Raw genomic sequence first — 25,045 nt, forward strand, 5'->3', positions numbered from 1 at the left:
CCTACGTGAGAAAAAAAATTAAAATCTTTAAAGTAAAATCCAATAGGTACCTGCATACCTGGAATGACTTGATCAAGATAGACAGCCAAGAGGACATAGAATATACTATTAAGTGCTAGCATGACAAGAGTAATAATTAGAGGATATGGGCCTTCAGTCAAATTAGAAAATAAAGCACCTTCATTAAAATCTTCTAAGTGCATGACCTGGAAAACAGAAACACCAACTTTATTATATAAAAACAATACAAATAAGCAAAAGTTAACACTACTTAGAGTTACTCATTATATCCAGATCGATGGTAACCAAACTGGGCCTTCTAACAGTCTACTAAATTAGTAGTAAGAATTTATAAGGAAAACAACAAACTTTACCAAAATATAAGTTTATCACAACAATCCATTTCAATCCTTTTTAATGTTATGTTTTAAAATTAGTATACATCCCTTCCCAGGGCATTTAATTCTAATGTTATGACTATCAAAGGAAATAAAAATAAAGTATGCTCATACTACTAACTGCTGCAAACAAATGGTCCACATGGAAGTCAAACAAATTAAGTATTAGAGGATAAAATTATGATCAGCATCTTTTCAATACTGAAAAGGGAGAAGGTATTCTGATTAATTAACACAACTCTTCCATTATTCACAATAGATATATGATAGAGCAGAAAGACATGTACTAGAGGTTGAGGTGTCATTTAGACCCCAGATCTGCCATTAGGAATAAATGTTAATTACACCATTCTGGATCTCAGTCTCCTCATCTGTGAAATGAAGATGATTAAATGACATTGAGAAGTCCTTCCCACAAGCAACAAAGACCTATGAATCTCTAAATCTACTTTCCTAAGTGAAGGAGAACTCAGTGGACTCTTAAAATGTATAAACGATAGCTCTTAGGTCCAAAGTAATTAAAATTTGCTAACTCAATACTCATAAACATTAATCTATCTTAGGTTTCACAAATCAGAATATTCTATTTAGTCAACATGAATAATCTCTTATTTTAAGTAATTACATTTTTTCTTTATACATTGACCAAATTTATGTTTTATAATAGAAGAAGCAGTTTCTCATAAGAACACTTCCCTCAGAACCTGACTGCCCCTATAAAATAGACTAATAAAAATCAAATAAAAACTTTAAAAATAAATACATAAATATAAATATTATTTAGGCGAATGACAATCCCATGAATCCTAAAGTAATAAAATCCACCAGCCTACTCGTTTCACTAATAACAGTCATGAAAATTTGTTTTGCTCCACACACCACAATTTTCTGCCAGGTACACATCTGAGATAAATGTACCAAAGTAGCAATGTAACCAGGCCATATAGCAATCTAGAATACCTGGCGCTTAAAATGACTTTTAACAAACTGAGTTATTGCAGTGAAAATAAACTACTGAGATATACTAATACACAAGATAGAAAACTTCTAAACAGATCATACAGATGAGAAACTTAAAAATGGAGAAAATATAAATGAAACCCATATAAAATGTACTCCAGCGTTCAAACAGCATTCCTTTCTTATGTTGAAATTATAAAATAATTTTTTTGCAAATCAAAGGCAGTATCACTGCAGTATAACAAGCTGCATGGAACTGGAGAGAAAAAGTACTTAGTAGTGGAAGCAAGATAAATATATTACCTACCTGTGCAATACCAATCAAAAAAGTACATTGACAGAAAGGACTGAAAAGCCACACTAATGATTTGGGAAAACTTTCCATGAGGACTATCAAAAGGCCAACAAATCCAAAAGCCACAGTGACTAAAAATTCAACTATTCCCACATGTTTTGATTTTTTAAAAAGAGGTGTCAGCATCAAAGCAAAAAATACCTGCAAAATGTAAATATTAAAGTTAATGCATTGTTCATATACATTGGTATGAAAACAAAATTAATTTTGCTTGTGAAAGAACAATCATTGGAAAATACATTAAAATAATTTCTAAATGCTATGGTAAGATATTTTATTTTCACAGAAACAGGAATAAATACATTAAAAAATTTAAGATGATAAACATTAAAAACATTTTATCTATGTAAATAGGCAAACATGACTACCTCTACACGACAGAAACCATAACCAGCCACATGCGTCTGCAGTTAGATGTGTACATGTGAACAAAACAATAAATCAACCAGCTTTTAAACAGAGAACGTATCTTTTAAACTCGATGTCTTGATGAGATACAAACTCAGGTAACTGTACGTAGAAGTCTGAGTTGCTTGTAAATTATCACGTGAAAGAGCAAGGGTGATCACGAAAAAATTTAATAAATGGTACAGCATGGGCACATAAGCCAATCATAATAGAAACTAGAACCACAGGAACACAAAGGCTGGCCATTAACAGGAAGCATTTAGCCAATATAGCAGATGAATATCAATACTATCAAAGAGCTATATTTACACTTTTTTTTCTTTTATTTTTTTATTAATTTTATTTTTTTTAATTTACATCCAAATTAGTTAGCATATAGTGCAACAGTGATTTCGGTAGGTTCCTTAAAAAGAGCTATATTTACAAAGGCATACCTTTACACATCACCCATCACCCTATAATAGAAATGTGAGACTATACTAGGGCGCCTGGGTGGCTCAGTCGGTTAAGCATCCGACTCTTGACCTCAGGTTGGGTCTTGATCTCAGGGTCATGAGTTCAAGCCCCTCAAGCCCACGCACAGCGTGGAGCCTACTTAAAAAATAAAAAATAAAAATAAAAAAAATAAACATGAGGCTATTTTGTACCTTTTCTAAAATATGGAAGTACAATGATGCTGTCTATGTACAAGTCGTTTGTGAGTAACCTAGTAACAAATCAACTCTAAGTTAACCACAGAATAAGCACTTTGCTATATTAATCAACAATTTTGACAGTTCTTTATTCCCATTTCAAGTTAAAATACTCACAGATGATAACCCATACAGGAAAAAAAGTAGAAATATCACAACGCAGCTACTTTGAGGGAATAATGAGGAAGCTGTTGCAATGACTGCCATAAGAAGGGACATAAGGAAAATCAAACTTGTATACAGAAGAACCCATGAAAGCCTAAAATGAGAATACAAATACACCTATGATTAAGTGCATGGGCTTTCACAGAAAATCATTTCAAACAGAACTTCAGCCATTTTATTCTTAAAATTAAGTTTATTCTTTCCTGTGTATGCTCATTTACTGAAAACTAATGTTCTTATAATAGTAATTAAAAATATATGGGGTGCCTGGGTGGTTTAGTCGGTTAAGTATCTGACTCTGGATTTCGGTTCAGGTCATGATCTCACGGTTCATGGGATCGAGCACTGTGTCGGGCTCTGTGCTGACATCATGGAGCCTGCTTGGGATTTTTTTCTCTCCCTCTCTCTCTGTCCCTCCCCTGCTCACATTCTCTCTCTCAAAATAAATAAACTTTAAAAAAACACAACATTGGTTATGATAAAGGTCTGACATAGAGTGATTATCTTTTCAAGAGTCAAAAAAACCCTCCAAATTAATAGCAATTCATGACTAATTTAAATCCAATATTCTCAAAAGTTCAATAATGCAAAAACACTTCCAATTTTCTTAAAATATGAAAGAATTTAATGACAACTTTATGGCCTAGGCTATAATTAAACCTCTGACGGCCTGCCTTTTTGATACTTTAAGCAATGAAGACTATCTCACTGATCGATAACATACTTAACTACATTGACACAATGTAAGATCAAGAAGTTCGACAACAGACTCACTGTATTTACTCAAAATTTCTTCCCAAATCAGAGTTCAATGGAACTGCAACAGTATTTAGGGCTTTTTAAAAAAATGTTAGATCATTATCTGATGTATGTTACCATGAAACATAAAAGCACTGAAACAGGGCTAAAAGATACCTACATTACCAAAATTGAACCCATCATTTTATAGAGGCAAAACTGAGGCATTAAGAAACTGATTTGCCTAAATTCTTCCATTTCCTCACAAAGCACTTAACAGCTCAGTGCATCTTAAAAACCAATGACTACTCAAATGATAGGAGAAAAAAACAAGCAAAGAAAATATGCTATACACAATGACCCCATTATGTAAAGTGTTGTAATTAACTGCTGTATTCAACTGGGCTAAATGGAATACAATTTTGCAAAATGGACTATAATATCAACTCACATACACAGTATTAACTTTTCCCCCCAAATGAGCTCAAAATAAATTTTCCTACTACACAGTGGGAAAAGTAAGGAAAATACATTTAGAATTATTTATAAAAATGCACGCCTCTAGGGGCGCCTGGGTGGCGCAGTCGGTTAAGCGTCCGACTTCAGCCAGGTCACGATCTCGCGGTCCGTGAGTTCGAGCCCCGCGTTGGGCTCTGGGCTGATGGCTCAGAGCCTGGAGCCTGCTTCCGATTCTGTGTTTCCCTCTCTCTCTGCCCCTCCCCCATTCATGCTCTGTCTCTCTCTGTCTCAAAAATAAATAAACACTAAAAAAAAAAAATGCACGCCTCTATAAAATTATCATTGTATAAAGATGTTGACATATTCTGGCTCACTTGTGAAAACATTTTCTAAATTTCTCTATAAATTATTTGTACATTTTCATCTTAACTTACAAAAATAACTTTTTTCCTGGGGAGAGGAGGGAACCCCATATGCCACATATGCAAAGTTCAATCATTTTAATTAAATTTTTAATAACTTATATATGCTATGATATTGGGGGAAGACTACAACAGGCAATTAATTTCTAACTTTCCAAGATCTCATATGTTCTATACACTGAAATACATAGAACACACCTCATCAATTATGACAAAATGTAAAGTAAAATTTAAACATGTAATATCAACATGAGTTTCCCAAATCCCACTTCCCTTATGTTGGGAAAAAAAAAAAGCCAATCTATTGCTGCAGTTTGTTGCCTAGTCTCAACTTCCAAAACAAAAGCACCTCCTCAAGTTGAGTGAATAACAAAATTACAACTCTGAAGATATGTACATTTAATGTAATTATTAATCATACTAAATAATAAACTTTTAATAACATACCAAAAGGCAGTGTCATGAAGTCCCATTATCTTTAAAAACTCCTTTAATTTTTTCTCTTTTTCTGCTACGATATGAATTGCCAAAAAGTAACCAAAAGGTGAAAATGCTATTACTAGGTATATTAAAATGACTCCTCGGGGAAAGGTATCTATCTCAACCATAGCAGTTTCTCCCATAATGACAGCTTTAGTGGACTCCAGCTCCTTCCAAAAGGAAACATTGGTCTTCAGCTAGAATTGGAAAACATACATACAATCAATGAATTTAGTGGTCCCCAATAAAATGTGACAATTATACCCCCATATTTTATACAAACCTATTACAAATACAATACTCAAAAACTACACACCTGAAATAAAGTGACAGACCCCAATGTCAAAGTACAAGCACACATTATTGCTTTCATTCATTCTGGAAGCATACCATGAAGTTTAAGTCTGAAGTTGAGTAGTATACGAATTTTGATGAACTAGCTTATCAAAGAAAATAAAATTGAACAATTATTCTCTTAAGCAATTATATACATCTTAACAAAAATATGCACTTGTAATATTGAGGAATTAAGGAACGATTATTAGTACCATGAAAGACTGTCTTTAAAAAATCTTTTTTTAAATAGTATGTCCTATCGTTTTAAAATCTATGTATGAAGCATGTGTAGACAGAATAATAAAACTTTATGCTGTATGATACTTCTATCTAACATTCAATTAAATGTCTAAAATAAGATCTGCCCTGCCTGTTCATCCAGTGTGGTCTGGGCTGTGGATGGCTAAGGTCTTCGGCCAAAAACACAAGTAAGCACTATAACACCATCACTGTGATATATCCTATATTTTACTGCCTTTACCTTAAACTTCTATATTACTGAATTTGGGTAATATTACAGCTCTATAATACATTTATACCATGCTGTCAGAGTTTATAAGACAATCTGACACATAGCATTTGGTTCTTACAACAACCCTGTCAAGTAAAGCATTATTACTGTTGTCATTTTACTACAGCAGTCTAACAACAGAGCCAGGTCTCCTGTTCATTTTACTAAAATGTGAAACACCTGATAAGGTCTAAGCATGTCTTTATTATTCTTTTTTTAAATTTTTTTTTCAATGTTTATTTATTTTTGGGACAGAGAGAGACAGAGCATGAACGGGGGGGGGGGGGGGGGGGGCAGAGAGAGAGGGAGACACAGAATCAGAAACAGGCTCCAGGCTCTGAGCCATCAGCCCAGAGCCTGACGCGGGGCTCGAACTCACGGACCGCGAGATCGTGACCTGGCTGAAGTCGGACGCTTAACCGACTGCGCCACCCAGGTGCCCCTAAGCATGTCTTTAGATTATAACTGTAACCTTATACACGATCCTCATGGCAGTACAGTATTAAAACACAAACTTGGGAGCCAAAAAGCCATAGTTGGAATTAGCTTTGTCACTAATTAACTGAATTTTGGAAAGTCAATCTCCCTGTGCTTCAGTTCCATATGTAAAATGGAAATAATAATAGCACAAATCTCAGGTGCCTGGGTGGCTCAGTCAGTTATGCATCTGACTTGATTTTGGTTCAGGTCATGATCTCATAGCTTGTGAGATCAAGACCCATGTTAGGCTCTGCAATGACAGTGCAGAGCCTGCTTGGGATTCTCTCCCTCTCTCTCTGTCCCTCCCTTGCTGGTGCATGCGCGCGCGCTCTCTCTCTCTCTCTCTCTCTCTCAAAATAAACAAACATTTAAAAAATAAAATAACAGCACAAATCCCATATGTTTGCTACAGATTAAATGGATTCATATTCTAAGCATTCAACTTAGAAACAATGTTTGGCAAATAAGTGATAATTATTTATTAAATAAAAAATGAAATCCACAACTATGAGTAACATAACAAAAACATTCATTTTCTTTAAACTAAGTTATTTTTATTCAAGGGGAAAAGTCTATAAATATAGATCATTCATAAATATCACCTATGGTCAACACAGATAGAATAATACAGATATATGGAATTGCTAAATCACATGCTTAGAAACCATCAGGTAACAGTGGGGTTTGAAAAATATTAAACTAAAAAAATTAAACTGAAAATATGACTCATCTTTTTTCTTAAAGGAGTTGTAATATGTTATGTATTTTGTACATTTAACAGCAGACAAACTAAATCCTACTGTAAAGACTTAAGGCGTAATTGTTAAAATACACTGTGGCTCTATTTTACTTCCTTCATATTTACCTGTATAATAGCAGCATCTATGGATGCTTGTAAAACTGTGAACCCTGAGGACCAGTACTGAGTAGCCTCACATGATGTTGAACAGCCAGCTATAGGGACAAAATGTGAGACATAAACATCTGCACAACATGTAAGTGCTTTCTTTTAAAGATAATATATGGAGGGTTACTAAAGCAATATAATTAATCAATGTCCATAGGACTGAAGAAAATAAGCAATCGCCCTTTGAAGGTAAAGAATATCACATTCCTGATTGTTTATTTGAAATTTTTGAAATAAAAGACTTACATGTGTTAGGATATTGCATGGTAAATGCATACAAATGGAAAGAAAGAAATTGACTGTAAACATAGTTATTTAAAATAAGTCACTTTTCAAGACTCCTGGGTGGCTCAGTCAGTTAAGCATCCCACTCTTGGTTTGAGCTCAGGTTATGATATCACGGTTCGGTTTGTGGGATGGAGCTCTGCATCCGGCTCTGTGCTGACAGCACAAAGCCTGCCTCGGATTCTCACTCTCCCTCCCTCCCTCCCTCCCTCCCTCTCTCTCTCTCTTCCCCCCCGCCCCTGCCCCTCCCAAGCTCACACTCCCTCTCTCTCTCAAAATAAATAAATAAACTTTAAAAAATAAAATAAAGTAAGTCCCTTTTCTGTTTTAAGGTCAGTCTACAGTAACTTAGAGTCAAAGGACTTCCAGATGCCAGTACAAGTCCAGGTTAAGAGGACCAAAAAAAGAAAAAAAAAAAATTCTGTAAAGGCCTTTTGGAATAAAGTCACAAATTCAGTACTTAGCATAAGGGACTTTAATATTGCTCAATAAATGTTTGTGTTTGATAGTATCTCTCCACAGGTTTAAGCACTGAAGGTTGTTTTCCATGATGTAAATAAACATAAAACTAAAAAAGTTCACTGGTAGAAAACCTTGAAATTTTAAAGATATGCAACACACCATATGTGAAAAACAATTACACAGAGGAAAAAAATGCTGGTTTAGAAAGTCATATAATTCAAGATACAATTTTGCTTTCCGTTACTATCATTAAAATTATATATATATAATAATAATATATAAATGTATTAAAATTAAAATGGATGTTACATAAATATTTCACATAATTATAGATAGATAATTATAAATGGATGTTACATAAATATTTCACATAATTATAGATAGATAATTATAATTCCACATAATTATAGATAGATATTTGTGTATACATACATATATTTATGCTACATTTGACACTTTTCTTATTTGAACAAATAGAGTTGAAAACGCCAATGCTGGACCCCATCAAAATTTGCATTTGAACTAAGAGCAGTGAAGACACGCATTTATTTGATTTACAAGATTATTTAGGGCTATTTACCTCTTGAATCCATATAAATAGAAGATACTGGAATCATATCAGGGAAAAAACGGAGTTCATAGGACATGAAATCTTTGAAAACCACACCTACAAAGTTGTTGGGCTTAGAAAGACTGGATACTAACAATTCTTTTTCACTTGTATACTCTTCAGTAATTATGACTGTAAAACATGAGAATAAAGTTAGTTCAAAAATTACAAGTTTACTATCATACAACAGACTGAAATTTAACATTACATTAAATGAATATAATATTTGATAACCACTTTTGTTTTATCCTCTAACTTCCTGAACAGAGCCATTCTAAAATTATACTAAATAATAATAATAAAAGAACAGTGTAATATCACAGACACTATTTCTCTCAGCTATCATCTGATTACATAAATTATGTGTCTGTGTAACATGTGAGTTATTAATATGATGAAGTTTAGTACATACTTCAGTATACAGTATATGCCGTTCACTTAACTATTTCAAAGTAAAACATACAATAACTCATTGATAAGTGAATGGGTATTTTATTTTCAAATATTTCTTATGAAGAGGAAAATTCCATAATCCTCTTCAGAAACCAAATATGTATTCTAGTAACTAAGACACAACTCTCCTTTGAATAAAAATTGCCATTTCAACCCCATACTGCTTGTTCCTTTCTTAGAAAATACTCCAATTACCATTCATCTTCTTTTCACATCAGATAATCCCAATTTTTAAGTATTTTCTTAAAGCTTTATTTACAAACAACTTCTTCACTATAGAAGCTTCAGAACACGTGGTGAAATAGAAGAACATAGGATTATGTGCTTGACCACGAGCAATTTGACACTCTAAACTTCAGCATCCTCAATACCGAGCTGATCATAGTGGTTATTAAGGTCAAAAGCAATTACAAACAAAATGCTTTGTAAGTCATAAAGTATTACTTCAATGTTAATTGTCATGATTTTCCAGACCTTTAAGGTGGACACGGATTGATGTGAAAAAATATAGTGTTAGTTCAACATCCTACCAGTCATGTTACCACCCATGGATGCATATTCCACTTTCAGACAGCTCTCTTGTTAAAAAGATAGGACTTAAAATAAAAGCTACATATATTTCTACTATTTTAGCATCTAAGTTGAATACACACTGACTCGGATTTCTTTGGTGTATATGCTTTACTCCAACTCAGAATTACCAAAGAATTTCATTCTCAACCTTTCTGATCAGTTTTTTGAGCTGGCAGGCTAAATGCTTACGGCAATCTGGGCTACTTGTACTTAGATAAACCAACAAACATACCATAAGATATGGGCTTGACAAAACTATCAAATAGTAATAAGTCAGAAAGATATCAGTAGGGAAAATATTATCTGGCTCCTGATTGCATTAGCATCATCTATTCAGTGATGCATTATCCAAAACTATGATGATACATACCAGAAGTTGATTACAACTATCTGATATAAGACAACATGTTAATCTGCTATTTTCAACAGTTCAGCATTTCATTAAACCAATCATCATATTATAAACATTTCTGTCACTTTCTCTAGTTCTCGACTTGGATTCTCTCACGGCCACTTGAGGCTCATTAGTACTGCCTCACTTACACTGTGTTCCAGTCTGTGAGCAGCACAGAGAAACAGACTGAGGTAGTGAGCCACAGTCATAGTCTCCAAAGTACTTCTGTTGACACCATATACCTCCATAAATAGACATGACAGTGTGAAATGATTACTGCTTTGTAACCTTTATCTCTCTAGCTTCTTAACTACTCTAGGAGTTAGAATCAAAATGAAATATTACTTCCAATCCTTTATCCTGTACAAATATGTTTATTTTATAAATGGTCTGGGAATTAAATCTAAAATATTAAGACACATATAATATGCTTCAGCAGAATTACATTATTTTAATAACTTATATTAAACTATATTTTGGTGAGGGGACATATCCCTAAGTGTTAAGAACGTCATTTATTCAAGAAAGCAAGCAAAAAAAATACTGAGGAGGCTTTCTGTTACAGATAGAATCCATCCATAAACACAAGCTCACAATACCATCAGGAAGGTGATCAGTAGACACTTTCTGCATGATGTTTCTTGTAATATTAGTCACTGGAGTATATCCAAGAATTAGGTTAGAGAGAATAGATTTGTCCATAGGGGTAAGTTCTATATCAGGAACTTCTTCATATTTCTTATTTGGATGCATCATGCTAATTAATATTAACCAAAATAAAAAAAAGAGTGGAAAAAGAATTTCCTACAATAAAGGAGACAAACAAAATAATTATAAAATGTACCAATGGTAGCAAACATCATCAAGATTACTATGCAAATAATATAATGCTAAGGAAAAAACACGAGGACTTTGGGTCTCCTTTCTTACGTACAAAAAGCAATTCTATACTGAAAAAACTATTGTGTTGAGCATCTCCCCTAACTCAACAGGAAATAGGAGATAATTTTCCTTTACATTCAGTTTTACTGAAATAACTTAAAATTCAAGTCATATAATAAAATGACACAAACGCTGTATTTAAAGATCTTACATTACTAATCATAAAATATGTTTACTTATATATAACATTATTTAAATTAACTTACCAAACAGCCCCAATAGGACTCACCATAAAAATGTCTTTCTTCAAATCTGATTTAAAACTCGTGCCTTAATTACACCTAAATTTCTACTATTAATTATCTGTTAAATTCAATAATGAGCTTTAATAGAGATGAACTATTTACTATTTCATCTTGCTGTTTAATTGTTATGGTGGCTTCAGAAGAAAAGCAATGTGCTTTTATCCTTTAGAATTATTAACTGGTTAGGCAGAGTTATTACTTTCTTTTAACTTTTAAAGTAATGTGTATCTGTTGGGAACAAATATGTGTCCTAATTTTAGTAGTCCTAAGTAATTCAATCCAGAGTCCAAAAGATGGGAAGTCATGGGGAATAAACTGTGAAATAATGGGCCACAAAATTGTCCGTGGAATTTTTTTTTCATTCCAAGAAACTTGGGAAATGTATGCCTAAAAGTTCAAACTTAAGCACTGATATTAGAAATTAACTAAATTGGGGCACCTTGGTGGCTCAGTCAGTTAAGCGTCCAACTCTTGATTTCAGCTCAGGTCATGATCTCATAGTTCATGAGTTCGAGCCCTACACAGAGCCTGCTTGGGATTCTCTCTCCCTCTCTCTCTGCCCCTCCCCTGCTAGCGCACGCTCTCTCTCAAAATAAATAAATAAACATTTAAGACATTAAAAAAAAAAGAAGTTAACTATATTTAAGAACCATTATTAAAATGTTTAACATTCAGAAAACAATGGGTAATTTAGGTACTTTTCTGTGTTAACACAAGTTTTTACTTCACAAGCACATTAAAGGGATCTAATGATATAAAATTATACTAGAAATGTATCCAGAAAAATAAATCACCTCTTAAAGATGGAACATATCAATGCAAAAACTGCGATAAGGCATAAGAAAGAATCATTTAACTTACCTGAACACTACTTTTTTTAGTCCTGCATTTAATTAGGTAATTCTTCAGTAGGAGTGTTCTGGTCTGTCTCCAAACTCCCACCTCCCTAATTGCAGTAGCCATGTTTTCTGGACCAGTCTATTAAAAGAGTAGATTAAAAAAACAAAAACAAAAAAAACTGGAACCCCACAGCCAAGCCCATGCCATTTAACAGCAAAAACAAACATTTGTTTCAGTCTCAGGTTAGCTGGAGGTAAGCATATTCCAAGCTGTCTCTCCTATCTGGACAAAATGAATGGAACAGCAACTTGAAGACTCTGAAAAGTAAACAGGAACCAAGTAAATGTGAACCAAGATGGAACCAGAATTCAAAATCCCCACAACCAACAGTGAGCTCACCACCTGTTTCTCGTCTTTTAGTATCCCCCAAACTGAATGCATCAGAAGCAGGCACTGGTGCAGAGAAAGCAAGAGCCAAAAGCTCTCTGGCTTGAGAAGTAGGGAAGCCTTTTGCTCAGGTAGAGTGCGGAGATATCCAATCTTTTTTTCCCCCCTACATTCTCCTATGCCTCTCTCCCCAAGCAACTGCATGATAGTAGTGTCAGACTACAGTAATGAAAGCTTGATGCAGCCCAAACTCTGAGGCAAGGGAACCTTCCTCTCCATTAATTGGAGCTATAGTTTCAAAAGGGTAGGGCCAAATCCCCAGGTGTTCTATCTCCTGCCGCTGGGCCCTGGATGTGGTAGATGCAGTTGCAGAAGTGTGTGGCCCAATGGGACAAATAAACCCTAGCTTTCTGGTTGTAGGATGGCAAAGAGAAACCATGGGGAATCCGAAAGCAGTAGGGAGAGCATATAAAAAGAGGAGCACAGGAAAGCAACAGAATAAAAATGGCTTATTAACACCTAAACGGACCCCCACGGTGAGCACACAGGGATCTAATCCCATTATGTGTACCAAAGACTTGAGGAATAAAAGATAGACTACTGCCCAGATTCAGTCTGACTACTGGGAGGCATACACAGGACAGATCCAAACCACACTACAAGGGCTTCTGAAAACTAAACTGAAATTAAAACCACAGCTCAAAGAATGCAGATGAAACATAAGACCTGAACCTAACCAGGTTGACAGCATGTCAAAAGTATCAACACTCTCCATGCACTTAAAACAAAACCCAGGCTCATACAATCCAAAACAACTCGACCAAAAAAAAAAAAAGCATGTGGAAAATATCAACTCTATTAAGAAAAGAAAAATCAACAGATACCAATGCCAAGATAACAAGTTTTGGAATTATCGGACAAAAACTTTAAAGTATTTTAAGAGTGCTCCAGCAAACAATACTGAGCACTCTTGAAAAACAATAAAAAAAAAAAAAATCTCAGCAAAGAAACAAGACATAAAGTAGCACCAAATATAAATTTCAGAAGAGAAAAACATAGTAACATAAATAAAACCCAGAGAATGGCCTCAATAGTATAATGGAGATAACAGAAAAAGTCAGTGAACTTCACAGATCAACAGAAGCTATACAATCTGAATCACAGAGAAAAACATTAAAAAAAAATTAACAGTACCTGAAAGAACCATGAACAATAACACAGGTCTAACATTCATATTATCAGCATTCCAGAAAAAAGAGAGAGTGTTAATGATGAAAAAATATTTTAAAAAATTATTGGCTGAAAACTTCCCAAATTTGGCAAGAGATAAAAACCTGCAGGTTCCAAGAAGCTCAGTAAACCCCAAACAGTATAAATCAAAGGAAATCCATACCCATACATATAATCAAACCACTAAAAATTGAAGACAGTGAAAAATCTTGAAAGCAGTCAGAGAATAACCATGCATTACCTACAGAGGAATAATGATTTGAATGACAGTAGATTTCTCATAAGAAACTCTATAGCAAAACTGTAATAGTCATACACTGCTGGTGGGAGTGCTGGTTCAGCTGCTGAGGAAAACAGTTTGTCAGCTCCCCAAAAAGGTGAACAGAGAATTGCCATATGACCTCACTATTCCACCTCTAAATATATACCCAAAAGAACACTTCTACGTATATGCCAAAAAAACTGAAAACAGGTATTCAATCAAGTGCATTTCATGCAGGGTCACAGCAACACTATTCATTCTTGCCAACAAAAGACTGAAACAGTTCAAATGTCCATCAACAGATGAATGGATAAACAAGTTGTGGTATATACACACAATTAAATATTATTCAGCCATAAAAAGGAATGAAACATGCTACACTGATACATGCTACAACATGGATGAACCTCCAAAACATTATGTTAAGTGAAAGAAGCCAGACATAAAGATCAAATATTATGTGATTCCATTTATATGAAATTTCCAGAATATACAAAGCCATAGAAATGAAGTGCAGATTAGTGGCTGCCAGAGGCTGGGGAAAGAAGAGAAAAGACAGAAACTGCTTACTGAGTAATGGATCTTACTTTGAAGTGATGGAAACAAATTTCATCTTAATAATTTATCTATTTATTTTTTAACAGTATGACCTAACTCATTGTCACAAGTCCAGTATCCCCCTTCCAGCATAACTTTACCCTCTGGAGGTCCTTGGAGCTCTTTCTGCCAGTAGATCTCTGTTGGAGGTATCTTAGTTTTTCAAAGAGGTTGGTTATATTAAAGCTGAACTCGGGGCGCCTGGGTGGCGCAGTCGGTTAAGCGTCCGACTTCAGCCAGGTCACGATCTCGCGGTCCGTGAGTTCGAGCCCCGCGTCAGGCTCTGGGCTGATGGCTCAGAGCCTGGAGCCTGTTTCCGTTTCCGTGTCTCCCTCTCTCTCTGCCCCTCACCCGTTCATGCTCTGTCTCTCTCTGTCCCCAAAATAAATAAACGTTGAAAAAAAAAAATTTAAAGCTGAACTCAAGAGAAGTGGCCAGGGACTCAACTGCAATCTCTGTGGTCCTTATTCCAATTTGCTTATCCCAGTAACCCAGTCTCTGTACACCAAAGGGTGTTGAGAGGGCAGCTTGGAAGACACAACAAAAATGTCCCGTTAGGCCATCTTCTACAGCATTAATTATTGACTTGTTGTATATAAACCTATTTGATGGGGGCCGCTGGGGTGACTCCCCTCCAAAACAAGAACAATCTATTCCAAGCTGGCTAACCATTTCCACCTACATTAAAAAAGCAGGCAAGTTTTTAGAGGCAGCTTGTCTTACCCAAAAAAGTAAATATAAATTAAGTTTGGATTAAATAAATGTCCTCTTTACATGCACAAAGAAGATTTTTTTTTAATTTAACAGGATTATAGACAACTTTTACTGTTTGTGTTTTTTCTATTTTCTCAATTTTTCCATCAATGTTACTTATACATTTAAAAAACTACACAATTAGATGTATTGTAAAAAAGCATCAAATAAGTAAATTAAAAACAACAAAACTAAAGAAGTCAATAGAGGATACATAAAAATAAATTCTTTCAACAGTCTCATTAATGTTACATCAGATTCTCTAGATACTGGTAATCATCTCTAGGCCAAAAAGAAGAAACGAACAAAAAAGAAAGAAAAACTACACTCATTCAAAGATGATTTACTACAACACAAACAGAAACATTAACCAGTACAACAAGAACATTCTGCCAAAACATATTGATTTAGTGAGCACCAATGAATTATTCATTCAAATTGAATGCTGCATACTTAAGTCTTCATTTTTAGAAAACAAGCCTCTCATAAAACAGCTGATGGACTCACAAATGCTTTGCTTCCTTGAGAAGTGCTCTCTGAACTCAGGGTTTAGTCTTTAATAGGCTTGTCTGAAGTCCATGAACTTCTGCACCCATCCCACCACTAATCAGAGCTTTTTAAAGTAAAACTTACCTCTACCTCCCACTCACCCACCCACCATGCCAAGAGACAGACAAACATCACCATCACCACGACTACCACTCTACAGCTACCCCTGAGCTGTATCAATGAAATTTTCTCCTGGCAGTATGAAATTGTTAACTAAGAGATCCAAAAACTGGAGTCATGGAAACAGTTACATTAATGAAAACATTTAAGAAAGAAAATTCAGGGGCGTCTGGTTGGTTCAGTGGGAAGAGCACAGGACTCTTAATCTGGGGGTCGTTGAGTTCTAGCCCCACATTGGGCATACAGCATACTTTAAAAAAAAAAAAGGGAGAAAGAATGTTCATGCACTGTCGGTACTAAGCTTTCCCCTAAAGTATGAAACCTACGGTGCCTAAGACTTGGTTTTTCTTTCTTAGAATGTGAAATGCCCTATTATCCACCCACTGTATTTTATTTTCACATAAGTAGCCAGAATCAGATTCTATTTCTCACAAACAAAAACACTTAACCAATGTAACAGTGTGTGTTCTTAACCCCATGGTTAGAGTACTCATAAGGACAATATTGATTTTCAAAGTGAAGCATGGCTTGAACAAAGGGGAATGTTAAAAATTTCCCCACCTCCCCTTCCTACTAAGTGAAGAATTCCACAGATACTTACTAATGGGAATGTGTAGGGACAGATAAAAAGTTGAGAACCACTGAATGATGTAAAGGTCTTCAAGTTGCTTTAAAATAGTATTAATAGGGAAACGTTTCTATAGAAGATAATATACAGAAGATAATATAGAAGATAATATAATACAGAAGATAATATACAGTGACTTCAAAGAAGTCATTGGTATCTAGTCAATCCTTGGTTTTATGTCCTTTCCTCCAAAGCACAAAATCCCTTCATAAGCAAAAGGTGCTTTTATGTTGTTTTCCTTCTGCTCCTGAGCTCTATTCTTTAGGTTGGTTTTTCTTTCCTCACCCTTTTCCTTAGTCAAATGGTCCTGCATGACACTGTGCCCAGGTCTCTCAGGGAATACTTTCTACTTATTGGCCACATAATCTCATCAATCTGAGGCTCTGTTGACCCGTCATCATCTGTCATCCCTCTCTACCAAAAAGATTCAAAATCAACACAAACATAAACTAAGCTAGCAGTTTATTTAATATTTATAAAAAGAAGATACTGCATCTGCATTTCACTTTGATATTTTAAAAAGATTTCTATTTTGAATTAAGAGATTTTCAATAACCTATTTTTAAGAAGAGGTTAACCTATCAGGTAAAATCCCAACCTCACCTCTTCATCTACTTTCATCTCAAAGAGTAAGTGTATGTACGTACTTATTTTTTTTTAAGTTTACTTCTTTTAAATGCAATAGCAAGCAGAGGAAGGGCAGAGAGAGAGAGAGAGAGAGAGAGAGAGAGAGAATCCCAAGCAGGCTCTTTGCTGTCAGCATGGAGCCCCATGTGGGACTTGAACCTACAAACCGTGAGATCATGACCTGAGCCGAAACCAAGAGTCGGATGCTCAACCAACTGAGCCACCCAGGCGCCCCGTAAGTGTATGCATTTAAATTTAGAGGCAGTGCGAGCCCTCAGGTAACTACTGACTTTCCGCATCCTGGCACTATTCTCCCCTCCCCCAGCACAAATATCAAAACAACCAAAACACAATAGGCTATAGTAAATCCAAGCATTATCTTCAAACATGCTGCAAGAAACTGGAATCAGTATAAACACTCACATAATAACGATACCAAGAAGACACTCCAAAGTCAACAATCACAATCACCAGAATAATGCCTGATGTAGTAGAATGGTTAAGAGTGGGACCTCTGGAGCCAAACCAACTAAACATGAATCCTGCCTCCACCACTTAGTAGCCTTGAGACTTTGGGTGAGTTACTTAACTTTTTTGTGTCTAAGTTTTCTCACCTGTAAATGAAATAATAATAGTATCCACTTCTTTGGCTTATTGAAATGATGAGGAGAATTAATACATGTAAATAAAAATTAATACATGAAAATGGTGTCTGCCACATGGCAAGCAATGACACGTGTTGAGGACTATGATATATACAATCGGTACAACTAATATCCTCAAAAGGATAACAAAGAGTATCATATTCATGAAACATGAACAAGGCAATTAAGAAAAACCTACTTACAGAACCTGGAAATCAAACAGACTGATAGAAATAAAATTCTCAATAGATGGGGTGAACAGCACCTGAAGGCAAATCACTGAGTTAGAAAGAAGACTTGAGTCAAGGAAATCTCCTAGAATGGATGGTGAAGGACAAAGGGACTAAAACGATTACGAAATCTGTTAAGAAATTATAAAGATGGATCAGTGTAACTGACTATAGACAGCAAGATGGAGTCACTCATGTCAAGCAGGGGCCTGTGTCAAACGGTGACGCAAGCAGGTAAGGTACTGACTGCAGCTACCAGATATCGCCGAGACCGGTGACAGCTGACGACACCCAGAACTGATAACAAGGAGAAGCAGAGGAGGTCTGCAGGGCCCAAGACTGATGAAATCCCTTTAAGGGAGGGTTTGTGCAGCAAGTGTCACTCTTCAGACACGACTCCTCCAGGTCCGACAGATCAGAAGTAGCTGCTGCTGAAGGCTCCGCCCGACTGATCTGCGAAGAGGACCGAGACCCCTCACTGCTCAGACATAGTAAGCAGTAAGTGCCGGGAGCTGACCCAGACCAGGCCCAGGCCTTACCTCAACAACGTGCCCACTGACTGACTTCATGTTCGGTTCGTTAACTTCCTACCCTCTGTGTTATCTTGTTTGTTGTGTGACTTCTCTTAGGTTTTGCTTTGTGTGCTGTATACGCCAAGTTAGTCACATGGTGAAATGTCACCGAGTTTGGAATCCTGAAACTGCTTTACACTTATGTCACTCCTGCTCTATGACTGAGTAAAGCTGACATTGTGGAAAGACACAACTCATATGTGCGCCTTCACAGCGTGCTCATGACCCTGACCTACGCAAAGTAACGTTTCTTACATTCATGAGCTCTAGGCTAATCATGTGAAAATGTTAAATTTCAATAACCTTGAAGTTATTAAAGTTGTTAAAACATCTTAAAGAAGAAAAGCCATTGGTTGCTTGTTTCCTTCCTGACATGAAACACCTGGTTTGGCAGTCTGGAAAAAAATGAAATATTCTTAATGTTGATTCTTCATATACCTTTGAGTTTAATTCTTCATCAACCTTTCATCTAAACAGTAACTTCAAAGCTATAGTCACGTTTTTGTCAACAGACGCAACGATGGACAGATCTGTGATCCTCACCCCTCCAATCCGGCGTTAAGCAGGCCCAACTGAAAGGGGCCATCGGGATAAATCTGTCAAGGTCGGCCCTGCCTAACAATGCGAAATACTAACTCTACTGTAAAAGATTCCTGGCAAATTATGGGCGCTCAGTAAAATATTTTGCTTCCTCTTCTAATATTGAGACCCTACTGGCTCTGAGAATTAATGTTTGTCCTTTGGGGAAAAGACAGAAAGAAAAAGAATAAAAACGGGATGCCTGCAACTCACACTGGTACGGTAATCACAGAAGTCCCTTCTTCTCACTCCCATCCCCCACTCTTCTGCAGGGTTGCGAATGGAAGGATGTGGGAAGGCAGTGCTTTCTGTACTGAAGCCAAAGATAAAGGGCTGGTCTCTGAGATGAAACCAACTCGTAAGGGTGGGGGAATGAGGTTTCCTGAAAGAAAGGTGGAGATCCATCCCGCGGAGGTAACATGAAAGTGATGCTTCTGACAGAAGTGCATAGCTGAAAACAAGGCTGCAAAGTTAGAAATGAGGTGTGGCCAGCAAAGGGACATCTGTGAAGTCTTTAACTTCTCAGGTGCCTTTTCCTGAACCATAAGAAAACCCATATTTAGCACAGAGCTCCAAATGTCCTCTTCCTACGCTATAATTCTTTTTAATTACCCCAGACTTTATAGCCTTATAAAGGCATTCAAAAGAATAAAGGGAAAAGGCTAGAAAGGATGCTTAGCCAGCCCCACATCTGATATTGTAAGTGGGAACAGAATCACACAGACAATACCCAGGAGCACACTTACTAGTGACACAGTTCATGAAAGTCATGGCAGAGTTGGAAATGGTGGAGAGGACCATACAACGTCACAAGCAGCTTTTTTTTTCTAATTTTTTTTCTTAATGCTTACCTATTTTTGAGAGAGAGAGAGACAGAGACAAACTTGAGCGGGAGAGGGACACAGAGAGAGGGAGACACAGAATCCATAGCAGGCTCCAGGCTCTGAACAGCCAGCACCGAGCTCGATGCAGGGCTCGAACTCACAAACCGTGAGATCATGACCCAAGTCGAAGTCAGACGCCTAACCCACTGAGCCACCCAGGCGCCCCTTCAGCTTTTTGAATAGACAACACATAGGACTTTCTCTTTTGCAGCATATACCAGAAAATGATCTTTGAAAGCACAAGCTAATAACTGAAATACAATAAAACTCCTAATGGTGTATTTTTAACAAAACATATTTCTTGGAAAACATAAAACTTGATATAGTTCCTTGGGGCACAGTTGGTTGAGCGTCCAACTTCGGCTCAGGTCATGATCTCAAGGTTCGTGAGTTCGAGCCCCACATCGGGCTCCGTGCTGACAGCTTGGGGCCTGGAGCCTGCTTCGGATTCTGTGTGTCTCTCTCTCTCTGCCCCTTCCCTGCTCATACTGTCTCTCTCTCAAAAATAAATAAACATTAAAAAAAACAAACTTGATATAGTTCCAGCTCAAAGCCTTACCAGTAGAGTATCTAAAACTGTCCAAAAAAGCCAATTCTTAACTGCTAAAAACAATAACAAAGACATAGAAATAAGGGTACAAACTTCTGCTGAAGCATTTTAATATTACTTTTCATTGTTCTGCAGCATAACTGGGGAATGCACTGTTTGTTGTAGAGCTTTTAAATAATAATTAGATATGTTTTAAACACCTAATATCACAAAATGTTTAATCAAGTATTGAACTTTCCTGGATAAAAACAATTCATCCTAAATCTGTAACTTGCAGGAAAATTCAAAGCCCACTAAAGCCCATCTTCCTTTTCTAAAGTATTAACTTAAAATAGAGACTAAAAGTTATATAATCCCATATTCAATGTCAAATATTTATTAATTTATTAAACAAATATTGATTATACCTGCTATGAAACGTATGTTACCTTTCTCAAAGCAATAAAAAATGCACAGGAGTCTTACAAATAATTGTTACAGAGAAATAATTTGGGGTGTATTACTTTTATTTCTGAGAGAAATGAATCCAGATTATATCCTATAAAATAAAGAAACTGAATCATCTTGGTAAGAGATGTGGTCAGTCACCTTTTTAGCAAGCTTCAAAGATTTTTGGAAAGGTTCTTTGCTGAAAATGTTCCCTATCTCCAACAGATAACTGTTAGAGATTATTCCTACCTCACCCAAGCAGTGCTGATTATCACTACTTTCTTCCACATCCATAACCAATAAATTAACTGCATTTACTACACTGTGCCATCATCACGATTTGTTTACAAGTCTTAATCTTGAACTTGACCCTGAGATCCTTGACAAAAAAGACTGCCTTATTTATCTTTTTTTTTTTTAATTTTTTTTTCAACATTTTTTATTTATTTTTGGGACAGAGAGAGACAGAGCATGAACGGGGGAGGGGCAGAGAGAGAGGGAGACACAGAATCGGAAACAGGCTCCAGGCTCCGAGCCATCAGCCCAGAGCCTGACGCGGGGCTCAAACTCACGGACCGCGAGATCGTGACCTGGCTGAAGTCGGATGCTTAACCGACTGCGCCACCCAGGCACCCCAGCCTTATTTATCTTTGTTTCTCTACCACCAAGAGTGATATCATAACCAATATCTTCTTACTGCAAATTTCTTTATCAGGGGTTGCTAAGAGTCCTTACAGATCTAACGTCTGCAAACTACAATGCAGGAGGTAGGGGCTGAATCCAGCCCACAGCCTGTTTTGTACAGCCCATGAGTTAAGGGTGTTTTTCACATTATGAAATGGTTAGGGGGACACAAGGAGGGGGGGAATCGAACAATAATATCTGTGACATGTAAAGTTACATGAAATTCAAATTTCATGTCTATAAATAAAGTGTTATGGAACACAGCCAAAGTCATTCGTTTCTGTATTGTCAATGACCCCTTTTGTACTACAACGGCAGAGTTCACTGATACAGAGACCATATGGTCCACAAAACCTAAAATATTCACTACCCGGCTCTTTACAGAAAGTGTGCTGACGCCTGTTATTGATTAAAGGAGGAAAAAAAAAAAAGAAAAGTGGTACATTCACTTAACATTTACGAAGAAATTTATGCATCACATAAAATGGAAAAAAAATAGACACTGTCAATGACTTTGCAGATAGGTAAAATTTACTATAACGTCCTAAGTCCGATCGGGGAAAGAGTGGAATGGACATTTCAGGCAAAGAAAAAGAATGGAAAAGCTAGAATCCCAAAAGGGTATGACTTGTGTAAGAAACAGGGATTCCTGTGACACGGGGGCATGGGCAAAGTGAACCGGGGCAAAGAGGCAGGTGTCTGCTCTAGGTAATGGAGATGGGTCGTGAAATACCTTGTAAGCAAAATTACGCACCTTTATCTTGTGCACCCGTACATAGGACCCTACATTTCCTCTACTTTGTTTTTCATACCTAAGAATAATTGTTTAATTGCCTGGCAATCATATATTTCACTAGTTCCTTCGTTCTCCCAATCCCCAAACCTCCACTCACTTCTACCAACAGCCACACCCTCAGATTAAAACCTTGGCTCCTACTTCACTGAAAAAACTGAACCCCAATCGGAACAAATTTCCAAAACGCCCCACTATCCCTCCTATTCCTTCTACCTACAGCTATGCCTAAGGCAACGTTAAATATTTCAACAATGGGCCATTTCGGCCTAAACTGGTGGACTCTTGTTTTCTTTAAAAATCTCAACCGTAAGAGCTCAAACAGAATCTGGTATTTAGGGTTTATTTTTTTGGAAAGAGAGGTTAAGAGCATATCTGGCAGATGAAGTGAAAGAAACTCCTGCCAAATTACATCACTGGTTTCTCAACTAATAAAAGCACTGTAAAATTTAACTTCACAGGGGACAAGCCATAAATACTCTCTTCGCATGTTTTAAAACTGACCGAAGGGAGGGTAATAATAAAACAAAATACCGTCCACGTGATTTAGCCTAAATCTGATGACACTATTTTTTTGCTGAAAACAACGGAATGGCCCCCACAGAACGCATTACCCCATCCCTCCTCTTACGCGGAACAGGTTCCTAAAAGCTTGAGCTTACAACTATTCTAATCCAGTTAATTCACATGCTAGTAAAGATTACGAATTCGTAGAACATTACAAAATTATTTTATACGATCATCCTCTCAATTGACTCAAGGGCAGAGTTTATAAATCGTATTCATCTTGGTACTCTTCCCACGTAGTATCTGGAATACGAAAGACACTCCAATGATCACGTAAAATGTTAATAAATGTGCTTTTACCCCGACCGTAAGACTTCCTTACATCCAACCCCGTCTAAAGGGAAACAACACCGGAACAGCACATACTGATGCCTTAACAGTTTGCCTTGTTAGGTAGTCTGATTTTAACCCAAATGTCCCAAGAGCCTTAAGTGTCCTCCCTAATAGTGTTTTCTTGTATGGAGTCTTCCCTGAAGATAACCCATCACATCGCTCTCTTGGGCGGGCACAAAATCTGGTGGATAAAGCCCCAGGATTTAGAGTCAGGCATCCGCGGGTGGAAATCTCACGTCCACCTTTTTGCTAGTTGAGACCTTAATAAGGCACTTAACGTCTCTGCGCCCCATTTTCCGCCTGTGCCCCACCTCCTAGGGGTGCCGCCAGGATGAAACGAGATGACAAGGAGCCCGGCTCCCAGCGGGGAGTCCCGCGTATCTTTTCCTCCCCCTCTGTTCCGACAGCACGTCCCCGACAGAAAGCACAGGACTGTCCACATTCTTTCAGACTCATCTGTCTAAAAACGTGTGCTCGGGAAGCCTCGGGAGCACGGCAGACACCCCCCCCCCGCCCCCCTTCCAGCCACCAGCGACTCAAGCCGAGGCACCGAAGCCTCCCGCCTAACCAGCCTTCTGGGACGCGGGGCGATTTGGGCGCCGGAGCCCTTCCTCGAGTCTCGGGGATCGCGTCCTGAGCCCGGCGCCTTCTCCTCTCGCCCAAACTCCGGGGGACACGCGCGGTCAGGAGCGGCGCCGAGCGCCCGGGCGCGGGGAAGGGGAACGAACCCGCACTGCATTTTCCCTCCCTCGCCGCCCGGGCGAGAGACACCCCGGCGGGGACACAGCGGCCCCCACGCGGCCCGCCGCAAGCCGCGCTTCCTCCCCGCGGGGAGCTCCCGCGGTCCCCCTCGGCGCGCCGGCTCGGCCGCCGCCCCCCCGCCCCCCGGCCCCTGCGCGCCGCCCCTCTCCCTCGCCGGCCTCCCCTCGGCCAGTCACTCCCGCGGCGGCGGCGACATCCACCAACCCCCCCCTCAACACCCACGGCGGGCCTCAGGCCCCCCTCACCTCAGGGCCGAGCCGCAGCGCGGCCAGGCCGGGACGCGCTCCGCCTGTGGAGACCGCGCGGGTGACGGAGCTTGCAAACGGGAGTGTGTGCGGGAGGGCGCGGCCCCGCGCGCGCGCGCGCGCCCTCCCGTGCGCTCCAGAGCCGCAGGGCGGGCCACGCGCCTGCGAGGGGAGCGCGCGGCGCCGGAAGCCAGGCTCCGCCTCCTGCCTAAGAACGCCCCCTGGGGGCGGGGCTCCCGGAGGATGGGGATCTGCAGGCGCGCGCGTTCCCGTCGTTCGGCTCGGCGCGCCCCGGCGCAGGCTGGGGTCCATCGCGCCCGCGAGGCCGGCGCACCTGGGGGCGGGGCTCCGGGGGGGGCGGGGCGAGTGGGGCGCGAGGAGGCCCGAGCTCGCGCGCGTACAGGCGCGCGCCCCCAGCCGCAGAGCCTAGATCACTCAGCAGCCGAGGCCGGGTCGCCTGGGTTTTGCACGTTCCTGGGAGAACTCCCCAGGCTCTCCCCGGAGG

At 38.4% G+C, this 25,045-nt stretch overlaps 1 protein-coding gene across 1 annotated transcript in view; it reads right to left on the reverse strand.

Moving 5' to 3' along the window:
- The window catches only part of ABCA5 (ATP binding cassette subfamily A member 5), a 75,510-nt gene extending 50,815 nt beyond the window's left edge, over positions 1-24,695 (reverse strand). The window contains exons 1-9 of the mRNA XM_023244816.2: positions 24,541-24,695; positions 12,137-12,253; positions 10,688-10,892; positions 8,639-8,800; positions 7,270-7,358; positions 5,045-5,274; positions 2,931-3,072; positions 1,666-1,854; positions 59-206 (exon numbers count right to left, since the gene is read on the reverse strand). Coding sequence (XP_023100584.2) covers positions 59-206; positions 1,666-1,854; positions 2,931-3,072; positions 5,045-5,274; positions 7,270-7,358; positions 8,639-8,800; positions 10,688-10,892; positions 12,137-12,238 — 1,267 coding nt within the window. The 5' untranslated portion in view covers positions 12,239-12,253; positions 24,541-24,695. The remainder of the gene's footprint in view (positions 1-58; positions 207-1,665; positions 1,855-2,930; positions 3,073-5,044; positions 5,275-7,269; positions 7,359-8,638; positions 8,801-10,687; positions 10,893-12,136; positions 12,254-24,540) is intronic.
- Positions 24,696-25,045: the final 350 nt, after the last annotated feature.

Source organism: Felis catus, chromosome E1, assembly GCF_018350175.1.
Source record: "Felis catus isolate Fca126 chromosome E1, F.catus_Fca126_mat1.0, whole genome shotgun sequence".
In the NCBI taxonomy this organism is placed as follows: domain Eukaryota; kingdom Metazoa; phylum Chordata; class Mammalia; order Carnivora; family Felidae; genus Felis; species Felis catus.